This window comes from Cupressus sempervirens, chromosome 2, assembly GCF_028749045.1.
Source record: "Cupressus sempervirens isolate cs-2001-9-10 chromosome 2, ASM2874904v1, whole genome shotgun sequence".
NCBI classification, from domain to species: Eukaryota; Viridiplantae; Streptophyta; class Pinopsida; order Cupressales; family Cupressaceae; genus Cupressus; species Cupressus sempervirens.
This window is the reverse complement of record NC_143119.1, coordinates 749,830,272-749,855,492: the sequence shown is the minus strand read 5'-3', so window position 1 is coordinate 749,855,492 and position 25,221 is coordinate 749,830,272. Positions and strand designations below refer to the sequence as shown.

The window sequence follows — 25,221 nt, the reverse complement described above, 5'->3', positions numbered from 1 at the left end:
CCAATGGTGTAATATCTGTCTTGTGTTTATCCTCCCTAGCTAAGAGGCATTGTTGATGTTTGATAGCTTCTGTCGGATAAACTTATATATAATTATATATGAGATATAATTTATGTGTGTGTGTGTGTGTGTGTGAGAGAGAGAGAGAGAGAGAGAGAGATTAAATTTGTTATTATATTAATTATAAGATTAACGAATAGACATGTCTCTTCATGGCTTATTCTCAATATAAATAATATATCACTGTCATTTGGAAAACATATACCAAAATTAAATGGCAATGCTATTACAATTGCAGCGATCTCGAAAACTCAACACCAATGACCATTTTCTATTGTTTGAATAATTAGCATTAAGTTGCCTTCTACCTTAAATTCTGCCATCCATTTTTACTCAACACTTATTCCATCACTATGAGAGCCATTACTTCTAGCCTGTTATTTCTAATCAAACTCAAGTGAACTCAAAACCATAACAATGCTTGTCCAAAATTATCTCTGAATATCCCACCCCTCTCCCCACCATAGATTTCCTTTCACAACTCCATCAAAATTGACCTTCAACATATCTGTGGGAGGTAGGTTTCTTTCATGCTTTTTAAAGTAATTTAAGCTTTTAGCATGCTGACACCATTTTTGTTGCCTGTTCTTGATATACTGTATGAATCAAAATTCTTAATTTCTATTTTAATTTCCTCATCAATAGGTTTATTTTCCAATATGGTTGCCTATTTTTTATTGCTTGAGTAATTACCATAAAGTCTCCTTCCACCTTAAGCTTATACCCTGTCTGATTCCTTCTAAGAGAGTCTTTACTGAAAAGACAAAGGTTGTCCATCAATATCTCTAAAGATCTTCCCCTTCCTCCACTGCCCCCATCCTACTAACCCTAGATTTACTTCCACAGCTCTATCAAAACTGATGTTAAGACTTAAACCGATCTTTTGAATGTTTGCTTCTATGCGTCAAGTAATTAAAGCCTTTAACCTGCACATACCCTTTTTATTTTCTCTAAGTATTCTCCCATTCTAAATATGCTTTGGACACCCTCCATATTTTCACTTTCCATTGTAATGCCCCATTTATTCGTTCCTCTTACAAATCTCTGAGCTACTTTAATGTCATTTTATTCATCATTTTCTTTTCTTTTAGAAGAATTTGATGAATGCTTTTATGATCTATTCAGCGGCCACCTTCTTCACATGTTTAATATTTTATCTTACTTTCCATGTCTTAAAGCCCTTAAATCTATTCTCAGTAGTTCTTTTATCTTATGTTAAAAATTCAGACCCTTGAACCAAATTATCTCAAATTTAAAACTATAGAAACGTTGTTTTGTGTCATGTTGAATGCTTAAGAGATATTGGTTAGTGATTTAAAGTTTTAACTTTTTGAATTCATTATCTAACCTTTTTGTTATTAAGTGGTCCCCTTGTCTATTTAGTGCATGAAATCCATCAGACTTTTAACCAAACTGTTTTTTCCTTCTTTCTTCTAACTTAGATCTATGATTACATTGTTCCACAATCTATGAATTGATGTAGATAGCTTCTAGATGCAATTGTGTGATACTTTTTGCATCAACGTTTTGGATCACCCTCTGTGATCCATCATCAGGATGTAGTGGTGCTAGCAGAATAAAAGTCTAGTTCTACTAGTGCCCTATATCTGTTAGTTGCCTTCAATGCTTTTATTTTCTTAGTGTCCTCCATTTCCATGTCATCATAAGTTTCCAATTAAGTCTTACGTTTCAGAAATGTTTAGTTGAGTTCAGTTTGATCCCTTTATAAGATGCTACATTGCAACTTATCTAGGTTTACTCGTCCAATATTATTGATGCATTTCATCTCCAACTTTCCTCCTTTTCATGATTAGTGTGCTCCAGTTCATTTTTCCCAATGAAACTTGATGTAGGTAATCATGTAATTAATATAGTTCAGTCAAGCATGTGTTATGACTTCATTTAAAATTCAAGATTTTGTCAAACTCTTCAGCTATACCACAAGCTATTCCAAAGGTTTGATTGACATGCAACATCTCATCCTTTATAGATTTCATATCTTGCAGCCTTCATATTCTAACAAGCACAACTTTTATGATTTTGTCATACTCTTCAGCTATTTCAGAGGTTTGATTGACATGCAACATTCAATTCTCTATAGATTTCATATCCTACAGCCTTAATATTCTAACAAGCACTGATTTTAAAAAAAGCTCTTTGCACTTCATTTTGAGAGAATAAAACCTAATCTAAATGCAGCTAATCAATTGCCATATTACAATGAAAGAATCTTGAGAATTGTACATTTACTTCTATCTAATAATAATGAAGAAACCTAATTCCGGGCCAAGCAACATAAGCCTTTGAATCTGAAGATAAGACATTTGTCAATTATGATGTTGCACGTGACAAAGCATCCATAACATAATGTCAAGGCTCTCACCAGGAACCCAACAGCTTGTCTAATGTATCTTAGTTCATCCCAAGATGTCCCTGCATACTGGAGAAATAATACATAATCAAATCTTGGCGCAAGGGTTTTCATATTTGGCATGGAACTGTAATTCATCTGAAAAATCAATTCCATACCTGTTCTGAAGCCTCACATATCCATCGCTCTAGCTCGGCAAGTCCAGATTTAATATATTCCCCATTGCTAAATGAGCAACATTCACGTCGCAGCAAAAGGCTAACCAGATTCCAAACAATGAAAAATAATAAGATTGACTCATCTGTAATTTACTCAGCTAAAAATGCCAGTTAGCAAAGTTTAAGATCTTTTCTGACCTGTTGAAAAGCTGCACATTGATGAATGAGAAAACTTGGGTAAAGAGTTTACGTACTAAAAATGGTGGTACCTGCTAGCACACAAGGACAATTGTGAAGATATCCATTAAACCCCAACAGTGGAAAGCAACATACTAAGAAGCGAATGTGTTCTGAAAATTTAAAAATAAGAGGCAAAAATTGGCATGATATAATATAAGTAGACAATCAAAAAACAGAAATTTTCTTGTAAAATCAAAATCAAAGAATGCTAAAAATCACATTTTAGCAAATTTAACCAATAATAATTTCTTCCAACTCTATTTGACAGTAAAATTAGCTCTATATTTATCAAAAATCCACTCCCCACATTTCTTGCTTTTTGAGAACAAGGCAAGGAAAACATCTGTCTTGAGCAAATAAATCCAGCAACCTAAGGTAGCACAAAAAGCCAGTTTTGTGAACACTCAAACTTATCAGCATTTATCACCCGCAGATAGGGAGATTACAACTAGTTACCGTTAAGGGAAGGGTTATGTGGTCTTCCTACTACAAAACAAACAAAAAACAGAATCATAGTTATTTCTTTCAAAACCAAAAGTAACAGCAGCTACATTAATTTATTTTTCACGAGGGGGAAAAAATACATTGAATTATTTCCTTACGTCTCCTTTTCTTTGTCTCTCAAGTCAAGAGTTGAACTGAAATGAAGTTTAAAAAGTTGTTTGTTGCATCAAAATATCAAGACTAACTATATTATCAATCTTCAGTCTTATCACAAAAAGAATTTACATAAAATGCTTCAACTACACAGTTCACAAAGAAAAACAACATCTATGAGAGTATATCAGATGCTTAAATGAGAGAGTATGAATACTGACATGATTCTCACGCAGTTTATTCAACAGAGTGTTCAGAATTTTAATAATGCTCTGCCAATGACTGCTCAAAGTTTGCTGAACAATTCCAACCATGTTTGATGATCGCAATCCTTTTCCCATACTTGCTCGGGATGTTCTTGGTGCCTTCATGAAAAATAAGTAAAACCTTGGTTAAATAGATCACACCCATGCACGCTAAAAACATAAGACATTTAGTTTCTAATCCTATTAAATAACATTAACTGATTGGTATCCCAAAACTAAAGTACCAATAATTGGGGATAGCATAATTTCCCTCAAAGCACCTGATGATCTTAAGATTTTAGTTCAATAGTCGCCAGTCATGACCTTATTTTGGACAAAAGCTATTAAGAGTATGTCTATAGAACTCATATATAACACTACCGTAGTCTTGTGTAAGTTGCACTAGAGGCAGGAGACATATAATAACATCATATTTGAAGAGTACATAGAAAACATTGAGAGGGGGAGAAGGGTGAATTTGTATTTTAGAACTTTTAGACACATGAAACCACATGAAAGAGAGAGAAGAAAGAGCAAACAACAAGGAGAAAACTGAATTTCACTTTTAAAATCCTTCAAGGTAAAAAAAACACAGTAGATTAATAGCTTTCATTAAACAAATGGCCATCGACTCAAATTAAATAAATTGTAAAATTCCAAGGACAATTTCTTGAAGTAGTGGAATTGCAATTAATATACAGAATAATAAATGTTGGAAACGAGCACTTCTAAATTAGAATACCAAATTCTTCTCAAATCTATAACAGTAATTATTTGCAAGCAGGAAATACTGTTTGAAGTTCTTCTCATAAATTGCAAGGAATATATATATATTTGAACAGACAGAACACCAAACATAGGTAAGTTCTTTCATACAATGGCTACTGAGTGGCATTATATGTGTAATTAAACAAGCACCTGACTGATTTGTTGACTTAGCATCCAGATTTCCTGCTATGAGCAAGCCATGATCTCTCCAACCAATGCTAATGGATACTCTGCCCGTGCTCAACAGTTTCAACCAATTAAAATCTGTCCAGAAAATATTAGCATCACAGGAACATTTGTCTTGGCCTGTCCAAAGAATAGGGATATCGCTGTAAATGCGATTTGATCTTCTGCACTCTGCGCAACTGAATATTATAAGGCAGCCATATAAGAGAATTCCGTCTCAGATAAGACAAACTCCTCCTTCCTCTTAAACTTCCATGTTCGAACTTCCATCTCCATCCTTCTACGAATATGTGTATGGGAGATAAAGACAAACTCTGCTGACAACTTCTGTTCAAATAAGACAATATCTGTCTTTCCTGTTGTGTATTTTTGCTCTGGACAAGACAAATCAGATCTGGATTAATATTCTGTTCTCCAATAGGTCAGACGTCCGATTCTGATGAAAGGAGTATGATACTTATAGATAATTCTGACCGAATTATCTTTGAATGAATCCGATAACATTCCCAATCCTTGTGATCTTCAAATCAATAACTGCCCCCATCTCCACCTTTCATTGCTCCATGCAAATTGAGAAAACCGCTTACAAAGTCCATAGAAACAAAACTGACTTCTATGTTAACAAAACTTCCATTCTTAAAAGACCTTTATTTTATTACTTAATGTTGTATTAATTATTTTATATTAATTTATGGAATATTAATATAAAATAATTAATGAACTTATAAATTTGATTTGTTAGGAAGATAGTTCCGGTGGGACATTACATAAATGAGCACTAACTTGCAGAGAGCACCGACCCTACTCTCAGCTGAAGCACCAACTTCAGTTTACACACCAATTCAAATGCAATGAAACATAATAATTCTTTCATCACATATTCAACACTTCAATCACCATACAAAATTTACAAACATCCCACAAACAATTCTCGACTTCTTATTAGGAGCATGTTTAAAAAGACAACCAAAAATGTCTCATACCAAAATGAAGACAGCGATTAACAACAGAAAAAAAAAATCTTGAAAAGCACATCATGCAACCTACATGCTGGTTTCCATAAACTCTAAACAAGGAACAACTAAGATAATTATCCATTAGTTTAGAATTCAAAACAATTCCTTTTTAAATGCTGACCAATTTCCTTTTTAATGTTGATTTTACATAGCTGTCATTACAAGTAAGTTACCCCAATCACAGTTAATGGAAGAATCCGAAACCGTCACTCAGAAAGGACAAATGAATTAATGAGCTGCCAAGAATCAAAGTCTGAAATTGTCAAGAGTATAAAGACACCTACAACCGCCATACACTATGAATAATAACATATGACTCGCTAGATGATAGTTATTTCAGCAAACAATAGAACAAATAACATACAATTGCCACTAATTAAGAAAATCATTGACCAACATTGAAATCAATGGTAAAGTATTCAGCAATCAAACGTTTGTCATTGATGGAAACCCATCTATAAAACAACTGAAAGAAAAACTGCTCTGAAAAAAATCTCTCTCCCTGACTCATTAATCCCCCTTTGACATCGACAACTAAAGCCAAACTGCATTACTAAAATGGGGCTGATAAAATATGACAATGAAAACTCCCCTCGAGTAAAAAAAGCAATTTGAGGATGAAGTGAAATCACTCCCAACTTTTCACTTTTGATATCATCAAGAATATATAGATTGTTAGCAGCCCTTTTTGAATCAGCAATACGTTACCATCTTTACTGATTTCACAACAATCTAAATTAAAAACTGAAGTGTGTCCTCAACTACACATTTTACTTAATTCTCAACTTTGGTCTCACAATCATCCAAAATAAGTGTACCTTTATCTTTGACTTTTGTAGAAGTATCATCACTAACTCTTACCATACCATTAGTTCCTTTTCAAAGTGAGAAATTTGCTCGTCTTTAGCTAAATGCCTAGAACAATCATTATCAATTTGCCATTTTGCTTTTTCATTTTGTGCATGTAGGGCTGTTTGCACAATCAAGGATTCCACTACAACTTCTTTCTCCTTCCTTCAAACCTTTACCAACCTCCTTTTCCTTGTCCTCTTTTTCAATCTTCCTGTTCTTATTAGAGAAATCTGCCATACCACTTCTACAAACTATTGTAATGTGACCAAAGTTATTACATTTATACATATAATATTGTAGTTCCTGAGAGAAGGAAAAGAGTTCCTACTCATAAGTCTGAAATCATTTCTTGCAAACACTCTACAATTGGTTGCCTTGTGTCCAAAATAATTGCAAGAGAAATAATAACCATAAAAAGAAGAATTGTTAAACCTGATCATAAGTGCTTGTCTTGAAATAGGAGGCCTTTTAAAAACATTATTTTTGAGTTTTGATAATGAATCGTTCATGCTATCAACGTTGATCTTCTGCTGCTCTTTTGTAGACTTACTTTGACCTTCTTTTAGTAGACACTCTTTGTGGTCCTATGACCTTGAACATGGACATCATATTTTTCTGATTGAAATTCTCACGATTCCACCATGTCAAAGGTTTATCTGACTTTCTAAGTGAAACAATTTCAGCTTCAAGTCTTTCACAGTTTTCTTCCCTGAGCTTAAGCTGATTTCTAATTTCTTCGATTTCTTCAACCTAAACCTTCAAGTAAACTATCAATTTTTCTTCTTCTCCAAGAGCTTGAGATGTCTTGGTTTTCATCTCTTTCTCTTCTTGTAGCAGCAACTTAAGGTCTGATTTTTCTTTGTAAGTTTCATGATTTCAATTAGAGCTCTTCAAAATCTACTTCTCATTCTTCTTCATCAGTATGATATTCAACAGAATCCATGTGTGCAATCAAAATCGACTTCCAAGCATCTAAGCTCTTTTTTCGAAGGAACCTCTCTTTGATACCAATTGAAGAGCACACAAAAAATACTGTGAGGGAGGGAGGGGGATGAGTTAGTATTTAGAACTTTTAAAACACATGAAATCACATAAAAGAGAGAGGAAACATCAACAAGAACTTCAAATAACTCTTTTGGCTAAAAAACATCAAAGATCAATGGCTTTCATTAAACAAATGGGCACTGACTCAATTTACATAAGTGAGCACCAAATTTGTTCAACTAAAGCACAACCTCAAATGCATTGAAACTTAGTAACTCTTTTCATAACACACTCAAATGATGATAAGCAATATTCAAACATACTGCTGAAAAGTGCCTTCTATTGTGAAAGTGAGTTCGTTTAACTCACTTTTGACTTGTGTTGCTCTAAATTTGCACTCAAGAAATCATACTTTTGCTTGTTGGGTAAAATTAGGGTGCCGAATTTGTAAGTAGAGTGGCTTTCAGAATTGTGTTAGAATTGATCCGCTTTACCGAGGGGTTCATCTGATTTGGTGGATTCTTCTTTATTTTCTCCTCTTTCTTGGCATTTACCATCTATGCGAGGTAGGGCATCTCATTGTTTCTTGTATACTCTGTCTTCTGAATGAAATTGGTCTTTAGATTGTGTAATGTTCTCGTTATAAAATAAATCATTTATAAAACTATTGTTGATGGGCCAATTGATTTAATATATCTCGGACCCATTTTTATTTTTGTTTCCATAGTTTGTGCCACCGTCAGCTATCTTTGTACACCCTCAGAAAGTTTTCCAAACGGCTATCTAAGCACGACTTGTAGGTAGTCTTAGTGTATACAATTTGGATTATTTCTTTTGTACTGCAAATTCCGTTTGGGATTCTCTGTTGTTTTCGATTTTGGAAGTGAAAGATCTTCCCTACTTGGCTTGTCCGGTTTCGGTGGGATTCAACCCTCACCCTATTCCACCGCTTGTAATACTTCACTCGGATCTGGCAAATCGAAGCACCATCATACTGTGAATATTAATTGAATGTTTGTGTTCACTTTCCATTTCTTGTTCGAGTTTATCTTGATTGTATTTGATCATTTTCTAACAACCAATTTCATCTGTACAATATCGTTGAAAGCAGCCCCATACCATATGCACATCACACACTGTATAACTCTTTGAAATCACACTGTATGGCCTTGTCTTGACCCTCTGGTATCCACCATATGACCTTGTTTGACCCTATGGTATCCATCATACGGCTCTGTTCTGCATTCACCATATAGCCTCGGCCTTTGTGTCCCTCCACCCCTACACCGTACGGCCTTCTAGAAGGCATCTTAGACACCCAATATGGCTTCCCACCATAGGCATCATTGTCCCACCGTACGGACGCCTTCCGTACACCATTCCCTAATACCATACAGCCATATTCCCGATACTGTATGGCCATTCCTAGCACCATTCCATTATTTCCATACAACGGGTCTTCAGCCATCAAACACTTACGTACAAACATCTCAATTGGTGAAGTGAAACTGGTCATTACAGATTGGTGGATTGAGGATTAGTATTCACAAATTAGTGGACTAAGAATTAGTATCCCCCTGTGTTTGTGTTTGCTTCCTCCACCCAATTGGATGGGAGTGCTAATCATAGGGTAATGTTATACAGCCAAGTTTCCGTGAAGTGGACTTTTATTTGAGAACTGTGTTCTTGGGTTTAGATGAATGGGTTATAATTTTGTTGAATTATGGATGTTTCTGCATTTTCGTTATTTTGCGTGTCACTCAAAATGTCATAAATTTGTTGGGGCTCGAACAATTTAGTGTTCTTGATTGTCTTCCATGTCTATATATGATTGCGAAGATAAAATAGATATAGGACATTCTTATCATCTTTTATTGCAATCCTAATATGCTTTGTTGACTTAAATTAGCTAATTTTACTCTTTGTCGGATTTTGAAAGAAATTGGGCTTTAGGTCCTTTTGACCCTTGTGAGTCTTTTCTTGTGTTTCAGCGATATGTGTGATTCATTCCCTCGAAATCTTAACTCTTGGCATAGTGGCCAATCGAGTAGTTTGGGCTTTGGGCTTTTGTTGATTTCACTAAGTTTTGGTGCTTGGAGTGTTTGGGAGTGCTTATCCTCCAACTATTTCTTGTTCGCTTGTTGAGCCATCCTCGTGTTCTAACAAGATGCTTGATCGATTCCACGAGAACTCGTGGTTTTGGCATAGTGATTGATTGAACTATGTGTTGTGACTTTTACCTTGTTTTCACTTGTTTCCATGCCTGCAGTGTTTGGAGTTGAAATATCCTCCTTTCTTGGTTTTCTTGTTCTCAAGTCCTTGTTATGACATCTTCAATGCTTGAGTTGAGCTCGTATGTTAGATGTGGATGTTGGTGTTGAGACCGTATCTAGGAATGTAGTTGTCCTATGCTCCTAGGTGGAGGTTCACACTACCCATGCTCTTGGATCAAGGCCAATTGAGATTATCATGTTTCTTATGGATTATAACTTGAGAGTTTGTTCTTGCTTCCTTTCTTGTGGATGCTTATGTTGTCTTTTGTCCTAAGTGTAGACCAAGATGATCATGCATTCTTTATATCCTCATAGATGAGTGGATAATTTTGGGTTATACCGTAGTCGTGTAGACAAGTAGACAAACTACCCATTACCGTCCTTGGGTAGCCAAGTTGACAAAGAGATTTGTTATGTCCTTGTGTAGTTTGAGTTGACAATCTTATTGTCGATCTCCATGTTGTGACATTGAGCCTTAGACTAGGTGCATTGAGTAGTGACAAGGAGTACCTCTATATGATAACCCTAGTTCAGAAGTGGCTGTAGTGGAGGCATTTAGTAGTTTACTAAAAATGTGAAAATATTATAAAACAAGTGGGATAAAACATTAAACAATGTTAATTGTTATTTTCCCCAAATGTCAGGATTGACACTTGAGTAGGAATTGGGTACCATTACAGCCCCAAATGACAAGGTTGACCCCTATGCAGGTAATAGATGCTACCTGCACCCGGGATGTCAAGATTGACCCTTGTGTGGGCAGCCCCATATATCAAGATTGACCCTTGTGCGGGTAGGATATTCCCTATGGTTAGTCTTCCTCTCTAGGACTAGTAGTTTTGTCTAGAATCTTCATGAGTTGGGATATGTTCTTATGTGATTGAGATTGGAAGTTGGTCTGCATGTTGAGTGATCTCCATGTTACTTGTACCATGCATAGTGTACTTCCATGTGATATGTGGATGTTAGAGTTGAGATCACATCTAGGCATGTAGTTGAGCTATGCCCCTATGCCAAGGTCTGAGTGACCCATACTCTTGGTTTGGGGCCAATTGAGCCTATCATCTTCCTTATGGTTTTTGACTTGAGTTTGTTCTTGCTTCCTTGCTTGTGGATGCTCATGTTGTTTTCCATCCATGGTGTAGACCAGGATGATGATGTAGTGTTTGTACCCTCACGTAGACAAGTGGACAATCTTGGGATATATTGTCCTCGTGTAGACAAGTGGACAACTCTAAGATATATTGTCCTTGTGTAGATGAGTGGACAAAGTTCCCATTACCATCCTCGGGTAGACGAGTTAATGAAAAGATTTGTTATGTCCTCGTGTAGATCACGTTGACAACTTATTGTTGATCTCTATCTTGTGACGTTGAGCTTTAGACTAGGTACATCGAATAGTCATTGGGAGTAGCTCCTTATGCTAACCCTAGCCCAAAAGTGGTTGTAGTGGAGGCATTTAAGAGTTTACTAAAAAATGAAAATATAATAAATAGTGGGGGCATTACAATCCCAGACGCCTAGATTGAGCCTTGTGTGGGTACCAGATGGTACTTGCACCCCCAAAGTTAAGATTGACCCTTGTGTGGGCAAGATAATCCCTATTATCAATACTCTTGAGTCTAGGACTCGTAGTTCTATACAGCATCTTGATGAGTTGGAACATGTGCTGTTGTAATTGTTATTGGATGTTGGTTTAATTGTCATCTCAATGTTTCTTGTATCATGTACATACTTGCATTGGATTATTGTATCTCGGTTATGAGACTATGTATTTGCTTGTGTGTTGGACACTCCGTTCATGATTATATTGTGTTTGCAATCGAGTTACTATCTTCGTGTTTATATTGTGTCCGTGGTCAAGTTATTATCTCTGCGAGCATGGTAGGGTGGGCCTAAGGGTTCTATGTGGTAGGGTGAAGTTGCACTCTACCAGGGTTGGAGATTGGTTGATGAAGGAGCATCCTAGGGTAGTTGGCAATCCTGTATCAACCAAAGCATGTTAGTGTTGAGTTTCGGCTTTGGAGCTAGTGAACTTAGTTGAAGGATAGAGATGCTCGGTCATTTGGTGGTGGTTCTCGGTTGGAAGATATGTTGCTTCATCGACAGACTCAATGGCTGAGTATGGATATTGCTCTGCCAAACGTGCCAAATGTGCTCATGCAACATTTCTTCAATCTCTCTGAACATTCAAGAATTCTAACTACATTTGTGATGGCCTGAACTCCTTCAAAGAGAACCTCTCCAAACCAAGTTTTCACTGCTTCCATGATCCATTTCTCTTGAGGTGCCTGAGATGTAGTGGTTGTATGTTGTGAAGACTATCGTTGAATAACCTCATTTAGGCAAGTAACTTCTTGCTTAAGCTGATTTTTTCTCTCCCACACCTCGTGATTACTCTTTGATACATTAGCAAGTGCATTTTGAGCATCTTGTAGACAATTTAACCAAGATTGCTTACCAAGTTCGATTTTGGTGAGCTTGTAATCCGAACGGTTTAGTTCTTCAACCGGTTTGTCCACCAGTGGTACAACAACCTCCACAAACTTAGTTTTATCAGAATCAACTACGATCCTTGAAACAATCTTATCTTTCAAAGATTTAGACTTGGTTTTTCTTAATAGGAAAATTATCTAGGGGTGGCACAACCTTCCTTCTCTTCATAGTAACCCTGCTCAACTGAGAAGGCAAACTAAAATCCTTACCGGCTAATTCAGGAGCAGTTACAACCATTGACATTGATCCTAATTGTATTTTTGTAGTAACTATGTAGGCTTCAATATATATTGTTGTACCAAGAGGTGTTTGTCGAGAAGACTCTGTCATGAATGCTTCAAAACTAATTATTGATGTATCAAGTTGGGAAACTTGATCTTCTGTGAATGTAGGAAAGTCCTTAAACATATTCCCCAAGTTCTCACATTGTTCAGCTGTGACTAAGGAGATAGGAAGTGTCAATGTCTTCACCTCTAGAGCAGGGATGATAAATGTGAAAACAGTGGAGAATGAATCCACGTCATAATCTACGACACCAAAAAAAGGAGTTTCTTGAATGGATGAGCCTTTCTGATTTATTGATTGCAGAGGAGATATAATCATAACCTCTCCTTCCTCTTCATCAAATTCTTCTTCAGATGCAGTTTCTTCTTCAACTTCTTCCTCATCAAGTTCTTGAGCCTGCATAGGTGCTTGTGAGGGTTCTTCAGATGACTTCAACCCCTTTCCACCTTTTAACGTTAACTTAAGAGATTGTGTTGCAATGAAAGAAGTTGCACCATCTTTGTTTGAGATCTCTAGCTAAGATTTCCTTCTAGGCGGCCCAAAACTTCCACAATCTAACCCAAGTTTGGGATTCACTCTCTTGAGACCTTTAATCTTCAACCATTTGTTGGTATTCACCAGGATGGATTGAAATCTATCGAAAATGGATATACCTTCTTTCTGCTGCCACTGTATAGGAGAAGGACATTCTATATTGAAACCAATCAAGAATATCACCATCATCCTCTATCTAAAGATTAGATGGAATTTCAAGCATGTTAAGATCAATGATTTGTTGTAGAATGCGCCTGGAGTAATCCATTCTCATAATATCTAGTTATGTGCGCAGGTCAATCCATACGTCCTCCATGCGATCAACATGAGTGAAGACCCTCTTAAGCATTGAATGCATCCCTTGATAATCAAAATCAAACAGAGTCTTGAACCTTTTTAATGTGATAAGTTGAAGTTCTGCTTCCATATTCTTTGCTTTGTAAATTGAATTGAACACATATTAACCAATTACCAAGGGTTTGGCTATAGTGATACCAAAACTTGGCCTATGCAGAGAATTCTGATAAGACTGTACTTCCATGAGTTGTCTAGCTAGTTCCATTAATATGATCATATCCATGGCATATCTTGGTAGAGTATACGGTTCTCCTTTGAAATAACCAACCCTCAAGTAAGTGAAAGTTGGAAACTATAGAAAGATAGCACCAAACTGATTAACTCTATTCCAAGCTTCATGTGACACTCGCTTGGTTATCAACTCTTTATCAAACAAATATCGGAAATATCCAAAGAAAGCATCTTCGACTCTCCTGAAATGATATTTGCTATGGGACAAGGCGATTTGATCATAGTAGTCCCAGATAAGAACTTATAACCGGTCCCCTTTGGCGGAAAGTCTTGAGAAAGATCCCATGGATGCAGCTATCTAAACTAGGTAGGAATTCATATAGAATGGTGTTGAGGTTCCTACATTAAGCAACTGCTCACAAATAGCAGTGCTAACAAGTTCTCCCCGGAAGATAGGTTCTTCATTATCAAAGATCTGGAGAATGAATTTATACATCTAAGGCCACATATCTTGCTAAGAAGAGTTGTCTGCATTATGGATTGAAGTTTGACCTGTGAATGGTTATAGGCCATCTTGAAAAATTGTTTCTTCTAAACTTTAACCAATATACACTCACATACTTTTGATAGTCCACCCTCTTTTCAATCCACAACTCTAAAGACATCTCTTTAGACAAATCCACACACTCTGCATTTTGAGGAGCTCTAAAGATTTGTACAATAACCTCTGGATCAAGGCTAATCATGACCTTCCCATTTGCATCTTTGTGTTCGAAACCTGAGAAGCAGTCGTATGAACTAATGATGACTTTTCCATTTGCATCTTTGTGTCCAAAACTTGAGAAGCAGTCGCATGAGCTAACTCTTTCTCAAATTGGTACTTCATCTTTCATTTAGACTTTGTGGATGAGGGCATTTCTTGTGCTGCAACATGAAAATCCCAAAATGTGAGCACATCATCAAAAGGTATTGATTCCATAAAAGCACTAATTCTTGACCAATAACAAAGGTTTGGAGTATGGATAGAATACTTCAACAATCTAGTGTAATGATCTCGAAAGGAGATGGCACGCATATGCAAGAGATGGCATGCATATGCAAAGTTGAAATACAACTTTGGAGGATGGAAACATGTGTAAAGGATGAGTCCTTATGTAAAAGGTTTGAGTAAATGTTGGACACATGGGAATCCATGTAAATGATAATTTTTTACTTTAAAAAAGTGACCTTTAGTAAAAAACAAGTGATCGCATGTGGAGAATGAGATGCAATGTGCCATGACATGGAAAGTGGAATTAAATGTAATTGCTCTTCCTTTTTCTATACATATGAAAGGAATGGATGCAATGTGCCTTGGCATGTAATAGTGGATATGGAATGAAATGATGCACTTGCACGAGATGATGGAAAGTGGAGTGAAGTGAACTGTGCTCAAGTTCTTGGGATTGAACTTGTAGTTTCTTCTAAAAGAAGAAAAACAAGAAAGAAAGCAAACAAACAACGAAAATAAGCATAAAAGAAACATGTACCTTTGGTTTTAAACCCAATCATGCCAATAGGAAAGTTACTTTAATATGCAAATTCAAATTTGGAGTTTGGGGAAAATCCAAAAGTATGAAAATGAGAATTTTCATCATATTTAAAGGAAAAATGCACTATTAATGGCATCTCTATGGACAAGTGTACAATATCAAGCTAAAACGTGCATTAAAATAGCAAGATAAGCATGAATTAATGAGCAAGATCGAAAATGTCCACTTACTCAGAGGTTAATGAGTCAAAAATGGAAGAGAAAGAAGCTCCAACTTTGAAAAATTCTCAAACCAAACTTTGATCTCTTCAACCTTGCAATAATGAATTCGAAATGAGCAATGAATAGCCGTTTTTCATGGATATGCCCAAAAACTTGGTCAACTATAACCAATACATGGACGTTTTTGGCAAAATCTATTTTTAGCAAAAATGTGGTCGCTTGGAGCTTTGACATGACTTGTTTATACCCTTGGAATGCAAAAACTTGTTTCTAGACAACAAGGATATGGATCAAAATGCCTCCTCTTTAACCAAAAATGTGATCAAAGTCACCAAAAAGTGGATTTTTTTTGCCAAAAACGTGGTTTCAAATCACCATAAAACGCACTATTTTTTTGCAAGGAACCCAATGTTTTTTTTTTGCAAGTAACCCAATGTTTTTGCAAGGAGAATGCATGGAAATGCAAAAAATGCCTCTTCAGGAAGAGATTTCAAGACATCTCATTGACAAATCTGGGCAAAAACACCAAAAATGTGTTCTTCAAGGGCACAAGCATGGACCTTTTTTTGCTCTTGGAAGCAAAACGTGGACTCAAGATGCAAACGCATGGGTTGAGAGTCTAAACACACTCTTCTACTACCTGGAGTAATCCCCTGGGAGGTCTTCTACCTAAGATGGCATTCTATGTTGAGCATTTTCTTGTGATTCAGGATGTTATTATTGATCGCTCTGCTTATCTTTATCGGCACTGGAATCATGCCTTACGATTTTCTTTAGGTTCATTCAGGGTTGGTTCTCACCACCTCCAAGCTCAGACTAATCACCATATGGATTGTGCTGATCAGTTATGTCAGTTGTGTACTTTGGCAAAGGTCGAGACTGAGATCCACTTCATTTTTCGATGTCCTCTCTACTATGAGATCAGAGGGAGATTTTACTAACTTTTGAGAGATTGTTCTTCTCTCTTGATGTTCTTTAGTTACATTGATCAGCGGTGTCTTGCACTTTATCTTCAAGAGGTCACCCATCTTCGAAAGATTACCTTACAGTCTTTTATACCTTAGGGGTGTACTTTAGGCCAGCTCATTACTGCCTTTTTCTCTCCCTTGTCTCCTCTGCGGGGTTTGACAAGGACTTCCAATACTTCTCATTCCAGATAGGTTAGACATTGCATCAGTCTCTCCAGGCAGCGACAATCCTACAGTGGATCTACACGGAAGTCTACGACTATAGATCATCCAAGGGTTTACCCTCCTATCGCTGACTTCTTTGTAACAAGGAAGGACCCTTAGTCCTTATCTTGTCTTGTTTCTGTTTGTATGCTCAGTCCCATAAACCTCTGTTTAGTTTTTCGTGGACATTAATATTATTATCTTATCTTATCTTGGACTAGAAATACATATTTTCAAAATGTCTTTTAGCTTTCTCATGCAAAACGCACTCTCTAAAGGTATTTGCATGTTTAAAAAACATGTATTTGGTTTAAAATGCACTCTTGGAGTGTTATTACATATTTTAAAACATGTAATATAATTTGCCCACTTAAAATACATTCTATTAGTGCCATTGCATGTTCTAATAATATGCAATATGTCCTCAAGATGCAAAATGCACTCTTGGAGGGGCATTGCATATTATTAAAAACTTGCAAATACATGTCTTTTAGTGCAAAACTCACTCGCTAGAGGTCTCTGCACATTTTAAAAACTTGCATATGCATAAGCTCACTCTAGGAGGTCCATTGCATATTTCAAGTTAAAAGCATTTGCATGCCTTTAGTTCAAAATGCATTCTCTAGGAGCCTCTGCATATTTTACATGCAAATGGGTTAAAAGACATGTTTGCACAACTTAAATGACCAATTCAGCACATGTTTAATAAATTTTTGAAGAAATATCACTTAATTGGGACATGAATAATATTTACACTATATAGTTTAATATATAATGTGCAAATATCATTCAAAAAGTAATATTTACTAAGATGTTTTGAATAAAAACTCAAAAATTAAATCAAACTATATAGTTAGTATAGTCACTTAAGTGATAAATTTAACTAATAAAGTAACTTTAAAACATAAAAAAAGTGGATTTATATTATATTTTTCAAAAAATGAATGTCAACTTTAAAATATAACATGATATTTTAAATCGTGCACTTGCACCCGAAGAGTCCACCTTTTGGGCACTAAAATGATCATATCTTTTGATTGCTAACTCTGATTAAGCCCTAAGATATATTGAATCAAAGGGAAAACCGAAAACAATGATTTGAGCAAAGCCAAAAGACCAAAAGCTAACAAACACACAAACAAAAATGATGAAAAGAACAATGAGGCTTCAAAAATCAAGCATAGGCTCAACAAACAGAAAAATTAAAAAGGCTTGACGAAAGTCTTCAGTAAAAGGATCCATTATAACAATTGGAGTCAATTGGTTGATCAATGTTATCCAATTAGATAACGAACTAACATAGAGAAATTTGAAACTAAGTTGAAAAAGTTTTGTACCGTTACCTATATTTTGTGGTGACAATATGTAGGGCAATAGATTTTTTACTAGTGTAATAGAAAACCAAAATCACAATGTTTGAAGTTTGAGCCAACTTCTCAAAGCTTCCAACAAACTCAAAATCCTTTAGAAGATGCATTAGGCATAGAAGACCCTTATGGTATGGATCCCACTCCATTCTTATCGCATTTGTCCAAAATAATCCACCTAACATTTCATTGGGAATTAAACTTTGCACCACCTAGCGATCAATTGAGAATTACCTCTAGGGCTAGAACCTAATATACAAACAATTCTGAAGATCATTAGAAAGAAACAAAAAAGCCATATTATTCAAGAAATGAACTCACGCTCAATGTATTATTCAACAATAACACATTACACTAGACCTATAGTCTCAATGAACACTTCTAAAACATCAAGTATACTGATGTATCTTCTATGTGTCAAAGCTTGTATCTAGATATCCCATGCCATGCATAACGTATGCAGTTGTCAGAGGAAGATTCAATACAATGACAGCAAAAACAAAACCCCAACAAAACAACCTTAAACTGCTATACATGTGCCCCATTTTATAAACAGAAGCTCACACAAATACAACAAAGTGGTAAGAGAAATACTCAAGTCAAAACCATGTTTTCACAATACCATTGACCCGTCATTTCCTTTTTGGTACTATATTTCTCAAATATTAACTATTTTTTCATTTGCAACCTATGTAGCTCAAGGATGCATCCCCGCCCAAAAACACTGAGTTTTGGAAACACGGATCTCCTTGGGACTGGGGACGGCTGTAGGATGTCCCCCACCCATTCCCAAAAGTTCAAAAAATCGGGGAGAGATGTCTCAAAGACAACGCTTGAAAAAAAAGGGGAACAAACGATTGTGCTTGGGATGGAAGGGGATGTCAAAGATTTCCCTCGACCGTCTCGAGGATGACTATCCATTCCCATGAAAAGCAACACCAAAAACAAATTTAAAAAAGAGTTTTAAGTTGATTTTTTTCATCTATTTGGGTATCTAGTGGGGCCCACCTCTCCACTTGCCCTAAAAGCTAAAAAACGATCACATATGGCTATGTTTGACATTTTTATTTGTTTTGCATTTGGAGTTTATTGTATGTTCCTCACTTGTAATTAGCAAATCATCAACATATAATACAAGAATAACCATAACATCACCTTCAGTTTTTAAGTATAGATTTGGGTCAGCTTCATTTTTGGCATATCCTAATATCAATAAGTGACTATCTATTCTTTCATACCAGGCTCTGGGAGCCTGTTTGAGTCCATAAAGTGCTTTCTTTAATTTACAAACATGAGTCTTGCTGTCATAAGTATTGAACCCTTCTGGTTGTTCAATATAAACTTCCTCTTCAATCATACCATTGAGAAATGTTGTTTTGACATCCATCCGATGTACTTTCCATCCTTTGGATGCTGCAATTGCTAGGATTGTTATGACTGAAGTGTCCCTGGCAACAGGGGCAAAGGCTTCTTCATAATCAATACCTTCTTTCTAAGAGAAACCTCGGGCTACAAATCTTGCCTTGTATTTTTCAATACTACCATTTGAAGCATGTTTAATCTTGAACAACCATTTGGAAGAGACAACCAATTTGTTCTTAGGTCTAGGTACAACATCCCATACATCATTTTTCAATATAGAGTTATATTCCTCAATCATTGCTTCCTTCCATGATTGATGTGAAAGTACTTCTTCAACATTAGTAGGTTCAGATTTTATGAGTTCAGATAGTAATGCAACATAACAAGATTGATTTCTGGTCCTTTTGCTTTCTTGAATTACTTCATCTGGTTCAACTTGATTTTCTACTAACATTTTTCTAGCCCAAAGGGGTCTCATTTTATTGATATTGTTGATGTTTTCAAATTCTGTATGATTAGACATGGAAGAGAAGTCAGAATTATCCTCCCTCTCAATTTCTGTAGGTTGATCTTCTTCTAAAATAGATTCATCACTATTACTAGAAATTTTAAAGGCTATGTCTTCTTCAAATATTACATCTCTGCTAATTTCAATTGTCCTTTGCCTAGGAATGTAAATCCTATATTCTTTTGTAGTTTCACTATATCCAATGAATATTCCCTTTTTCCTGGAAGGCTCCAATTTGGTTCTTTTCTCTTTTGGTATGTGAATATAGACTAGACATCTGAATATTATCAGGTGGCTTAAATCTGGTTTAATGCCTGTAAATACTTCTTTTGGAGTGGTATTTTCTAATATGGAGTGAGGGCATCAATTTTGAATGTAGACAACAGTATTGGATGCTTCAACCCAAAATGAGTAATAAAGATTTTGATCATGTAACATGGCTCTGGCTGATTCAACAATAGATCTATTTTTTCTTTCAGTTATTCCATTCCGTTGAGGATTATAAGGTACAAAAAACTCCCTCTTAATCCCAACAGAAATACATAAGTTTTTAAAGATACCAGATGTGTATTCACCTCCATTGTCAGACCTTAGGGTTTTGATCTTTTGACCTGATTGGTTTTCAACTAAGGGTTTAAATTCTTTAAACTTGGATAAGACCTCAGATGACTCCTTTTGTTTCAGAAAATAGATCCAAGTTCTCATAAAGTAATCATCGATGAAATTTATATAGAAAAGACATCCATTAAGAGAGGGGACTGACATAGGACCACAAAGATTTGTATGCATCAATTCAAGAATGGATTTAAATTTATGATCACTTCTGGGAAAGGAATGTTTAGTATTTTTACCTAATGCACACCTTTTACAAACACTTGAATGATCTGCTTTCAGATTAGGTAGACCTTTTACAATTTTCCCTATAGATGATAAGGTTCAAAAGTTAAGATGACCTAGTCTCCTATGCCAAATTTCAGAGGAGTTTTTTTATTACTAAGAGTTAAGTTTAAATTAGGATTTTGATAATTACAAAGCTTATAAAGACTTCCATCTTTGATTCCAATGGAGATGGCTTTCTTAATAGTTGAGTTCTTAGGCCAAGGTAGAACTCTATCTTCTTGAAATGCAATTTTGTACCCTTGATCAGCAAGTCCGGAGATGGAGACAAGATTTCTTTTGATCCCCGGTACATATAAGACATTCTTGAGTTGAAGCGTGATTCCAGAATTCGTTTGTATAGAACAAGAACCAATTTCTTTAATAGGGTGAGAGGAATTATCTCCAATGGTTACTTCTTTTGATTCATGTTTTGAGAAGGTTTCAAACTTATCCTTAAATCCGGTGATGTGACGAGAAGCTCCACTGTCTATGATCCAAGTATTGTGATTAGTGTTTAATTCGCTTGAGAGAGCTACAAGGAATGCATAATTTTCTTTATCCATTTTCTCAATATTTTCTTTTTTAACTTCTGCTAAAGTTGCTTGAATTTTCTGTTTTTCTGAACATACATAATAAGAGTGACCAAGCTTATCACATTTAAAACATCTAACTTTGGACCAGTCACGTTGTTTGCGAGATTTATGATTTTTGTTGAAATCCTTCTTGTTATTCTTAAACTTTCTCTTCTTATTTGATTTGGTGTATAGTGTTTGGATGTCTCCCTCTTGATTTGAACTTAGACCTCTGGAAGCTAGTCTAGACTCTTCTTGAGTGCATTCATTCTTTAGTTGATCAAATTTTGGAAGTTCAGGTCGTGAACTTAAACCTCGAATGAAGGTTTCCCATGACAGAGGAAGACCTCTAAGAGCAATCATGCTTAGTTCTTTATCATCCACTTGGTTTTTCATAGTTGCAAGTTGATCTTTTAATCCAGTAATTCTTAAGAAATGTGAGGTTATGGATTCTCCACTTTTCATCTTTATATAAAGTAGATCTTGTTTCAAAGTTAATAATCTACTTGTATTATTGATTTCAAATGTATTTTGAATGGAGGAGAACATTTCAAATGCGGTTTGAAGATTAGCTATAGATGGAAGTATATGATCCTTTACTGAGTCTATTATGATCTTCATTGCTTTATTATTATGCCTTTTCCACGTTACTTTCTCGGATTCATTTTCAGGCATGGGTAAATTTGATTCAATGTATTTTTCCAATTCCATTTCTCTTAGCACTATTAATAATCTGATTTTCCAAGATGAGGAGTTTGATGCTCCATCTAGCCTATCTTCTATTCTTACCTGATTCACCATTTTAATGCTTTGAATTTTAAAACCTCTTTCTAAAACTTTTGAAATTTTAGATTGGAATGAGTACTTTGTAAAAGTTTTCCTATTTGTAAAGCTCTGATACCATGTTAAATATTGTGGATCTCTGATAGATAAAACAATTACAAATAAATGTTTGCAGAGAATATCTTACTTGAACAATGCAGAATATCTTTGCTCTTCTATGGCAGCAATCTCAGTAATATATTTGTTTATCCTTCTCCTTCAATAGTAATTATAACAATGAAGTGTTGTATAACAAATGAAACAATGGTGATAACAAAATGATACTTATACAATATTGTCGCTGACTGCAGGTACTTGGATGTCGTGTGATTGATGCTTTCCCTACGGCAGCTTATGCACATATATATAAGGGTGAAAGACATAACTCCAAAGAGTCATGTCTCTACATGGCCCAAGGGCGAGCCACGTAGAGACATGCCTCTTTGGAGGCATGTTATTTTAAATAACAACCAATCTTTGCATAAGTTAGTGCTCGATAACAAATCAAGGCACGATAAGAATTAACACCCGATAACAATAACAAGGCACGATAAGTACTGACACCCAATAGAAGGCATGATAAACATAAGTGCTTGAACATTATGAAGTCTGCCGATTAATCAATAACATGATCTCAGTACTGCTGCTAATCCAAGAACTATTACAGGGATGTAACCATATGTATGTGTATACGTACATTAATCTATATATACATATATGTATGCTTATATCTATATGATTATGGAATCAGCAGTAGTTTCAAAATATCAATTAATTCATGTTTTGCTTCTTCTGACGCTAAACATTAACACTTGCTAGAAGCTTCTCTCTTGCAATACAATAATTAATTGTACTTCTAGAAAATTAAATTATTAGAAGCTTCCCCTTCCAATAATTAATGCATTCCCTGATAAATTAAATTAATTAAATATAAAGTCACTTTTTTTAATTTTTCTTTTTGACTTTATAAGAAATAAATTTAATCAATTTCTCCTTATTTCTCCACTTAGCCTTCGAAGAACATAAAGGCTAAGAACTCCACTGATATGCTAAAAAGATGGGGACATTACAATCCGCCCTCCCTGAAATTGCTTGTCCTCAAACAACTTCAAGTCTAGATGCTGCAAAATCTCCTCATTCTCCCATGTCGCATCCTCTACTGGCAAGTCCTTCCATTTCACCAAATACTCCCTTATAGTGTGCCGCCTCAAGTTCCTTTCCCTAAAATCAATGATAACCTCTAGCACCAATATCAATTTCCCCTCATCATCCAAGGGTGGTAGCACTATAGAAGAAACAATATGATGTCCTAGCGTCTTCTTGAGGCATGACACATGAAAAACATTGTGCACCTTGCTCTTTGCTGGCAAATCTAACTCATAAGCCACCTCTCCCACTTTCCTAATAATCCTAAATGAGCCATAGTATCGTGGCTTAAGTTTCTCGGCACCACTCTTCTTGAGAGAGGATTGACGGTAAGGCTGCAACATAAGATACACCATATCTCCAACCTCAAAAGTCCGCTCAGTCCTCTTCTGGTCTGCATACTGCTTCTGCTAATTCTGTGTCTTGGTTATATTATCCTTGAGAGTCTTAACAATATCTTGACTCTCCTATAACAAATCACCTGCACTGGGCACTCTACTGTCACTCAGAAGCAAATCCATAAAATTGGGTGCCTCATACCCATACATGGCCATAAAGGGTGACATCTGAATAGACATGTGATAAGTGGAATTGTAGCAATACTCACATAAATAAATCCACATTACCCATGCCTTCTGTCGCCTTGCTATATAATTTCTGAGATATCCCTCCACCCATTTATTCACTATCTCCATTTGATCATCTGTCTAAGGGTGGTAGCTAGTACTCGAAGTGAGCTTTGTTGCACACAACTTGATTAGCTCCTAGCAAAAATGATTCATAAACTTGTCTCTATCACTCACAATGCTCCAAGGTAAGCCATGTAGTCTGAATATCTCCTTGAAGAATAACTCTGCAACCTGTGTAGTCATGTATGTAGCAGTGATCGGAAAGAAGTGTGCAAACTTCGTAAGGCGATGCACAACCACATATATGTGGTCCCTGCTTTGGGCTCTAGGTAGTCCTGTGATGAAGTCCATAGATAAACACTCCCACTTTCTATCAGGAATCGGAAGTGGCTGAAGTAAACCCCTTGGATAGGAGTGTTCCTACTTATTCTACTGGCAAGTGGGACACTCCCTAACATACTGAAGTACCTCTGCTTTGAGCCCTTTCTATGTGAAGCGCTCTCTAATCTGCCAGTATGTCTTGTAGAAACCAGGATGTCCTGCCACAGGTGAATCATGAAAAGATTTTAGAACCATCCTCCTCACTGTTGAACCTGGAACCAAAAATATTTGCCCTTTGTAAATGATGACTTCATTCACAAGAGTGTATATGTTGTCCTGAATAGTTCCATCTATGAATCCGACAATCCACACATTGCTTGCATACTCTGCAAGGATCAAGTGTCTCTAATCCTCCGATATATCTATCAATAAGCTCAAATGGGGCCTACATGATGAAGCATCAGCAACTACATTCTATGTCCCTTTAAAATATGTAATATCAAAGTCATTGGACTGTAACTTGCTCACCCACTTTTGCTGCCTATCATTGAGATCTCACTGCCCCAAAAAGTGTTTTAGGCTATTATGGTCGATTTTGATACAAAATTTGCTACCTACAAAATATTGCCTAAATTTAATCAAAGCATGCATAATGGCTAACATCTCCTTATCATATATGCTGAAGCTCCGCTCTGGCCCTCTTAATTCCCTGCTCTCATAAGCAATAGGGTGCTTCTCTTGCATAAGCACCGCTCCAATGCCCTCTGAGTTCCTCTGCGCTACTCTGACCTCAACTTCACCATGCCAAAAGTGGTGAAGCAAACCAATGGGACCCATCCAATACATCATGTCGAACTTGTCACCACCTGGATCCCAAAACAACCAAACCCCACATCCATTCGCCATATAGCGATAAAAATATCTGTAAGTGTCTATAACACATCTCTCTACAGCTCCCGCTAAACTACCATGGATGTGATAACTAACCAAACCGTCATGCCAACCAACGCCATAGTCAACCTGTAACCATGTACCCATAAGAAAACTTTGTGACATGGGAGTAGCAAACCCTATTGGATACATATCAGCATGATGTA

General features: G+C 36.1%; 1 protein-coding gene across 10 annotated transcripts in view; it reads right to left on the bottom strand.

Moving 5' to 3' along the window:
- Positions 1 to 25,221, bottom strand: part of LOC149575589 (myosin-11-like) — a 329,180-nt gene that overhangs the window by 15,644 nt on the left and 288,315 nt on the right. For all 10 annotated transcript variants that reach the window (XR_016360188.1, XR_016360187.1, XR_016360189.1 and 7 more), the window contains 4 exons: positions 3,648 to 3,791; positions 2,788 to 2,858; positions 2,590 to 2,689; positions 2,444 to 2,500 (listed from right to left, as the gene is read on the bottom strand). Coding sequence is in view for 7 of the 10 variants with exons in the window: in XM_089815351.1 (XP_089671477.1) it covers positions 2,444 to 2,500; positions 2,590 to 2,689; positions 2,788 to 2,858; positions 3,648 to 3,791 (372 nt within the window). In the remaining 3 variants the exon portion in view is untranslated. The remainder of the gene's footprint in view (positions 1 to 2,443; positions 2,501 to 2,589; positions 2,690 to 2,787; positions 2,859 to 3,647; positions 3,792 to 25,221) is intronic.